The following is an 8,058-nucleotide window of genomic DNA, read 5'->3' as shown; positions in this document are numbered from 1 at the left end:
CAGTACTTTGTTGAATCAAATCAAATCAAATGTCACATGCTCCAAATACAACAGGTACCTTACAGTGAAAAATAGTAAAAAATAGAAAATAAGTGACAAATAATTCAACAGCATCAGTAAAATAATAATAATGAGGCTATATACAGGGGGTACCAGTACAGAGTCAATGTGGAATCATATCAAAGTACAGAGTCAATGTGGAGGCTATATACAGGGGGTACCAGTACAGAGTCAATGTGGAGGCTATATACAGGGGTAACCGGTACAGAGTCTATGTGGAGTTTTAATAAAAAGAGTCAAGTGTTAGGCTATAAAAGGGGGTACCATAGAGTCAATGTGGAAAAAGGGAGTAGAAAAGTCAATGTGGAGGCTATATACAGGGGGTACCGGTACAGAGTCAATGTGGAGACTATATACAGGGGGTAAAATACAGAGTCAATGAGACTATATACAGGGGGTACCAGTACAGAGTCAATGTGGAGACTATATACAGGGGGTACCAGTACAGAGTCAATGTGGAGGCTATATACAGGGGGTACCAGTACAGAGTCAATGTGGAGGCTATATACAGGGGGTACCAGTACAGAGTCAATGTGGAGGCTATATACAGGGGGTACCGGTACAGAGTCAATGTGGAGGCTATATACAGGGGGTACCAGTACAGAGTCAATGTGGAGGCTATATACAGGGGGTACCGGTACAGAGTCAATGTGGAGGCTATATACAGGGGGTACCAGTACAGAGTCAATGTGGAGGCTATATACAGGGGGTACCAGTACAGAGTCAATGTGGAGGCTATATACAGGGGGTACCAGTACAGAGTCAATGTGGAGGCTATATACAGGGGGTACCAGTACAGAGTCAATGTGGAGGCTATATACAGGGGGTACCAGTACAGAGTCAATGTGGAGGCTATATACAGGGGGTACCGGTACAGAGTCAATGTGGAGGCTATATACAGGGGGTACCGGTACAGAATCATTGTGCGGGGGCACCGGTTAGTTGAGGTAATTCAGGTAATATGTACATTTAGGTAGAGTTAACGTGACTATGCATAGATAATAACCAGAGAGTAGCAGCAGTGTAAAAGAGGAGTCTGGGTAGCCATTTGATTAGCTGTTCAGGAGTCTTATGGCTTGGGGGTAGAACCTGTTAAGAAGCCTTTTGGACCTTGACTTGGAGCTCCGGTACCGCTTGCTGTGCGGTAGCAGAGAGAACAGTCTACAACTAGGGTGGCTGGAGTCTTTGAACATTTTTAGAGCCTTCCTCTGACACCGCCTGATATAGAGGTCTTGGATGGCAGGAAGCTTGGCTCCAGTGATGTACTGGGCCGTACGCACTACCCTCTGTATATTGAAGCAACATCTCATTACATCAGTCAGTAAGTTAAAGCTTGGTCGCAAATGGGTCTGCCAAATGGACAATGACCCCAAGCATACTTCCAAGGTTGTGGCAAAATGGCTTAAGGACAACAAAGTCAAGGAGTGGCCATCACAAAGCCCTGACCTCAATCCCATAGAACATTTGTGGGCAGAACTGAAAAAGCGTGTGCGAGCAAGGAGGCCTACAAACCAGACTCGGTTACATCAGCTCTGTCAGGAAGAATGGGCCAAAATTCATCCAACTTATTGTGGGAAGCTTGTGGAAGGCTACCCAAAACATTTAACCCAAGTCAAACCATTTGAAGGCATTGCTACCAAATACTAATTGAGTGTATGTAAACTTCTGACCCACTGGGAATGTGATGAAAGAAATATGAGATTAAATAAATAATTATCTCTACTATTATTCTGACATTTCACATTCTTCAAATAAAGTGGTGATCCTAACTGAGGTAGCCTACTGGCAGGTAGCCTAGTGGGGAGGCAGGTAGCCTAGTGGGGCGGAAGGTAGCCTAGTGGGGCGGAAGGTAGCCTAGTGGGGCGGAAGGTAGCCTAGTGGGGCGGCAGGTAGCCTAGTGGGGAGGCAGGTAGCCTAGGGGGCGGAAGGTAGCCTAGTGGGGCGGAAGGTAGCCTAGTGGGGTGGAAGGTAGCCTAGTGGGGCAGCCTAGGGGGCAGCAGGTAGCCTAGTGGGGAGGCAGGTAGCCTAGTGGGGTGGAAGGTAGCCTAGTGGGGCGGTAGGTAGCCTAGTGGGGTGGCAGGTAGCCTAGTGGGGAGGCAGGTAGCCTAGTGGGGTGGCAGGTAGCCTAATGGTTAGAGCGGCAGTTAACCCACTGTTCCAAGGCCTTCGTAGAATAAGAATTTGTTTCTAAACCGACTTGCCTAGTTAAATAAAAAAACACATAAATGTATATATAGATTTTAGAATGTAGACGAGGTGACAGGGTTAATGCGTGATTCATTCTCTCTCTATACGACTGATCCCAACGACTGTCTATAGTGACAGATAGGCCAACCTACTATGACAGGATGTACGGCAGAAACTTAGCCCTCATGGCTGTCGAATGTCAGAACTTGACATTGTGATGACTGATGCTCAAATTACAATTGAAGGCGACATTTCTGCTGATTTAACTCCTTTCACTTCCCCCTCTGTTTTGCTCCTTCTCCGTGTTAATATGTACACGTAGGTGTGTTATTTATGGATGACGCGAGGGACGTGTGGCTGGCGCCTGCGGGCACCGTTTCACACCCAGCATCCATTATATTTAACAAAGTGCAGTAAATGTCGGAGCAGAAGCTTGAGGAGTGCGCCCGTGAACTCACCTGTCATAGCGCTCAACATGTACGTCAACATGAATACTCAGCAGGTCAAACCTCACGCACCTTGAAACACCATTCAAGAGTCAGAGAGGAAACCTGACACCTAATCGATGGTGTCTACTGTAAGAGAACTGACGTTCTCTGTAGGACGGGTAGATGCTCCATCTTTATTGACTGACGTTGAGACTTCCATTTTTATTGAGAATAGATGTTTTCTCCCACCTGTGGAGACATTATTGGACATAAAGTAGATAGACTGTCTGATATAGGAGTGAATGTACTGTAGGAGTAAATGAGGAAAACGTCCAAACAGTTTAAGTTATTCTAGTACGAGCCACCATCTTAAACTGGCATGCTAGGTTAACATGGACCAAGTCTTCTGCTATTCCTCATTACACAGTGAGATAGGGATGACAGACGGTTTAAAACGGTCCTGAGTGGTGCAACATATTCCTCCTTCCCTAAAGTGTAAGAGACAAGACTACAGCTTAACCACACTGACACATTGCCTGGCTCCTGGCACGAGGACTGCCTGCTGCCTTTGGCAATGAGCACAGAGTTATATAGTCCAGTTATGCTGACAGTTCTCTTTCTGTATCCCTCCCTCCCTCTCTCCCTCCCTTCCCCTCTCTTGTTTTCTCCCCCAGGCCGTGACGAAGCCGGCATGTGGCAGAGGGGAGAGAGGATGCTGGGTCTCTGGTCCAGTGTTAGAACCTCCCTCTTTGGAAGCCGGCGTTGGATGCAGGGCCCCACGGGGCGCTGATCCCTCTTCCGTGTCTCTGTGATTTATGGCTACTAGGGATCTGGCCATTGCAGACTCCTCTCTCACTTTCACATTCACAAATACACACACACTGCACCACTGGACAAAGCCACACACACTGCACACCCGTGCCCAGTGCTGCCCCATAGAGTGACTCCTACACACACTGAACAAAATAATCTCTCTCAGCCTCCACACTCACTGAGGGACGGAGCCACACACACTGAGGGACTGAGCCACACACACTGAGGGACTGAGCTACACTCACTGAGGGACTGAGCCACACTCACTGAGGGACTGAGCCACACTCACTGAGGGACTGAGCCACACTCACTGAGGGACTGAGCCACACTCACTGAGGGACAGGCCACACTGAGGGACAGAGCCACACTCACTGAGGGACTGAGCCACACTCACTGAGGGACTGAGCCACACTCACTGAGGGACTGAGCCACACTCACTGAGGGACTGAGCCACACTCACTGAGGGACTGAGCCACACTCACTGAGGGACAGAGCCACACTCACTGAGGGACTGAGCCACACTCACTGAGGGACTGAGCCACACTCACTGAGGGACTGAGCCACACTCACTGAGGGACTGAGCCACACTCACTGAGGGACAGAGCCACACTCACTGAGGGACTGAGCCACACACACTGCTTTTCTCTGCCCCATATAACCTCCCATTGCACCACTGTGTCCTATACACACCCCTCTGTGTATCCTCCACTCCCCCTGAGTGTGTAGATTAGCATCCCAGTATGAGTCATGGATCGTCAGCCTAAGAGGCGCCTGCTTTACTAGCAGAGGTGGATCAATGGAACTGCACTGAGTGATGAGATGATATTCCTGAATTTGCATGGCTTGAGAAAAATCACCTGACAGCAGCCGTGCAAAGACTGACCCCCCCTAACTTCACTGTTTTTACATCACTGGACTGACTCTCACAGAACTGACTCTTCCTGGACTGACTCTCACAGAACTGACTCTTCCTGGACTGTCTCTCACTGGACTGACTCTCACAGAACTGACTCTCACAGAACTGACTCTCCCTGGACTGTCTCTCCCTGGACTGTCTCTCACTGGACTGTCTCTCACTGGACTGTCTCTCCCTGGACTGTCTCTCACTGGACTGTCTCTCACTGGACTGACTCTCACTGGACTGACTCACACAGAACTGACTCTTCCTGGACTGTCTCTCCCTGGACCGTCTCTCCCTGGACTGTCTCTCCCTGGACTGTCTCTCACTGGACTGTCTCTCACTGGACTGTCTCTCACTGGACTGACTCACACAGAACTGACTCACACAGAACTGACTCTTCCTGGACTGACTCTCCCTGGACTGACTCTCACAGAACTGACTCTCAAAGGACTGACTATGACTCACTGGCATCCCCCAGGGATAACCGTTATCCCCCTTTGACATTTACGACATGGCCATGTCCCTTTTTCTGAACCCGTTTTTTTTCTAAACTCGGAAGCCGTGGACTGGAGGTGAGAGCCAGTGGGCGGTCAGCTCCTCACCATGGTGTTGCCGCCCCCTGACAAACGCCACGTGTGCCTGACCACCATCGTCATCATGACCAGTATGGCCTTCATGGATGCCTACCTGGTGGAGCAGAACCAGGGGCCCAGGAAGATTGGCGTGTGCATCATTGTGCTGGTCGGGGACATCTGCTTCCTCATCGTGCTGCGCTACGTGGCCGTGTGGGTGGGCGCCGAGGTGCGCACAGCCCGCCGCGGCTATGCAATGATTCTCTGGTTCCTCTACATCTTTGTACTGGAGATCAAGCTCTACTTCATCTTCCAGAACTGCAAGGCCGATAGGAAGTCCCTGGAGACGGTGGCCCGGAAAGCCTTGACTCTGCTACTGTCTGTGTGTGTCCCGGGGCTTTACTTGGTTCTAGTGGCTCTGGACAGCATGGAGTATGTGAGGACCTTCAGGAAGAAGGAGGACATGCGGGGGAGGATCTTCTGGGTGGCTCTAGATCTTCTGGATCTTCTGGACATCCAGGCCAACCTGTGGGAGCCTCAGCGGACCGGCCTGCCCATCTGGGCCGAGGGGCTGATGTTCTTCTACTGCTACGTCCTCCTCCTCACCCTGCCCTGCGTCTCCCTTAGCGAGATCTCCACGCAAGGAGAACACGTGTCGCTCCAGAAGATGATGCTCTACCCTGTCCTCAGCCTGATTACCATCAACGTGGTCACTATCCTGATCCGCGGGGTCAACATGGTGCTGTTCCAGGACAGTAGAGTCTCCACCATCTTCGTCGGCAAGAACGTGGTGGCGATCGCCACGAAGGCATCCACCTTCCTGGAGTACCGGCGTCAAGTGAAGGAGTTCCCTCAACCACAGAACGCCATGGCGTTGGAGCTGCAGCAGAACTCTGTGGGCCATGGACATACACCCCACACATCGCACTCGCAGCCTCTAGCCAACTCCACAAATCTTCCCCACGAACCCTCGCCAGCGCGACACATGGAATCATGACCGCCAGCACTAGACTGTCTGGACACCAGCGGAGCATTGCCACCGCTGCCGTCAGTGACTAACTACAGTGACTAACTACAGTGACTAACCATAGTGACTCGTTCTGTCTATCCAGTCTCTGAGAGTTTGGTATTAAGAGAAATGTGGGTTTCATGACAGGATGGTATTCTCCTGCCTATCAAGCCCACTTGAACAACAGAGGATATAACAACTAGAGGGATAATTTCAGCCTCTGTCTGCCTGTCTGTCTATTGGAGAAGGATACAAATTCACCTTCTTGATTCTGACAAGAGTGAACTGATGTGGTTTTATTTGTTTTTAAATGAACTATTTTATTCTGCAGCTGAGTAATGTATGTTGTGTAACAGTACATTTTACAATTTGTTCCTCTCTGAATATCTGTGATTTTCTAAAACCCCTTTCGACTGTCCATTGCGTGGCTTTTTTCTTTGTAGTCCTTAAAAAGGAGGTATACCACTCGCCCTACAGAAGCACTAAGTTGAAGTGGAGAAAGAGAGGATGGAGAGGAAGGGAAGGAGAAAGGGTCAATAAGAAGGGTGGCAGTAGAAGATTGAAATTCAGCCTCTACTTTAATTCTGCTGAGACAGGAGCTAACTGAAGTCTGCTGCCTCGGCCTGTGTGAAGCTTTACGACCAACTGGTCTGCTGCCTCGGGTCAGTGTGACGCTTTATGACCAAATGGTCTGCTGCCTCGGTCAGTGTGACGTTTTACGACCAAATGGTCTGCTGCCTCGGTCAGTGTGACGTTTTACGACCAAATGGTCTGCTGCCTCGGGTCAGTGTGATGCTTTACGACCAAATGGTCTGCTGCCTCGGGTCAGTGTGATGCTTTACGACCAAATGGTCTGCTGCCTCGGGTCAGTGTGATGCTTTACGACCAAATGGTCTGCTGCCTCGGGTCAGTGTGACGTTTTACGACCAAATGGTTTGCTGCCTCGGGTCAGTGTGACGCTTTATGACCAAATGTCTGCTAAAAGCACCAGAGCTCAGCACTATACACTCTATTTGAGGCAGCCAACCGTGTGTGTGATTCTGCGTGTGTGTGTGTGTGTGTGTGTGTGTGTGTGTGCTTGTGTGTGTGTGTGTGTGTACACACGTGTGAGGGGGCAGAGGGGTGCTCGTGTGAAACTGTATTTCAAGTTCAAGTCTTGTCACATGCACAAGTACAGTGAAATGCTTCACTTCCAAATGTACCCAGCAGCGCTGTAATCAATATCAAAATATTATAACTAATAATACATTTTTTTAAACTAATTATAATTATTATTATTATTATTATTATTATATAAATAAAACATGGGAAATAAGAAAGGAAGCTATATACAGGGTCAGTGCCAATACCAAATGTACAATGTGCAGGATACTGAAGTATTTGAGGTAGATATGTACATGTAGGTGGGGTTTAGGAAAAAGTGACTGGTAGCAGGATCTGTAATAATAATAATAGTAATCAGTGGGTGTGAAAGAAACCTTCCTGTACTTTCCTCCACAAGTAAAGCCTTGAAGTCAAAGAATGCAGAGTGCAGACAGCCTCATTGACAAACGTTTTAATATAAATGTACAATCCAACCTGAAAACTGAAAATTATTTCTACTTAATTGATGAAGTGAGTATTAAAGTATGATTATTATTATCATTATTACATGTACATTATTTATTAAATGTGTATGTTTTAATAAAAGTATTCAAAGAATGTGAGCGCTTTGCCTTACTCTTACCTCCACAATCTCTGATTGGGAGGCTACATGACAGAGACTTGTCTTGTTGTAGGACTCAGCATTATAGGGAAGAGGAATGGAACGTTAAAAAACCCAAGTTCAAAGGTTGACAGAATATTTATCCATTCTGAGCAGATTGTACTTCTGTCTACAACAAAATGGCGTCACTCTCATTTCTCTTAAGAAAATGGATTTAAACATTTTTGCAGACCAACTCACTTGAATCCACTTTTTCCTAAGACATCTTTTTTATTTTCTCTTGTCTGAACTCTTCCATGGTGGTTGGTGGGCTATTTTCTGTTACCATGGAAACATTGTTTCATTGGCCAACCCTGGCATTATGGAGAGAGAAGAAAAGTTCA

At 48.0% G+C, this 8,058-nt stretch overlaps 1 protein-coding gene across 1 annotated transcript; it reads left to right on the top strand.

The window, feature by feature from the left end:
• The first annotated feature begins 3,897 nt into the window (after positions 1-3,897).
• On the top strand, positions 3,898-7,640 carry LOC112238026 (transmembrane protein 121). The gene has a single exon (XM_024406624.2). It carries the CDS (start codon positions 4,993-4,995, stop codon positions 5,956-5,958), a length of 966 nt encoding a protein of 321 aa, XP_024262392.1. The 5' UTR covers positions 3,898-4,992; the 3' UTR covers positions 5,959-7,640.
• The last annotated feature ends 418 nt before the right edge of the window (positions 7,641-8,058 follow it).

This window comes from Oncorhynchus tshawytscha, linkage group LG18 (assembly GCF_018296145.1).
Source record: "Oncorhynchus tshawytscha isolate Ot180627B linkage group LG18, Otsh_v2.0, whole genome shotgun sequence".
NCBI classification, from domain to species: Eukaryota; Metazoa; Chordata; class Actinopteri; order Salmoniformes; family Salmonidae; genus Oncorhynchus; species Oncorhynchus tshawytscha.
Note: the sequence above shows the minus strand (reverse complement) of the source record. Positions and strands in the feature narration are given on the sequence as shown.

What these genes read in the sequence shown, in the direction of transcription:
- LOC112238026 (XM_024406624.2), top strand. Translation starts at nt 4,993, where the DNA reads ATGGTGTTGCCGCCCCCTGACAAACGCCACGTGTGCCTGACCACCATC.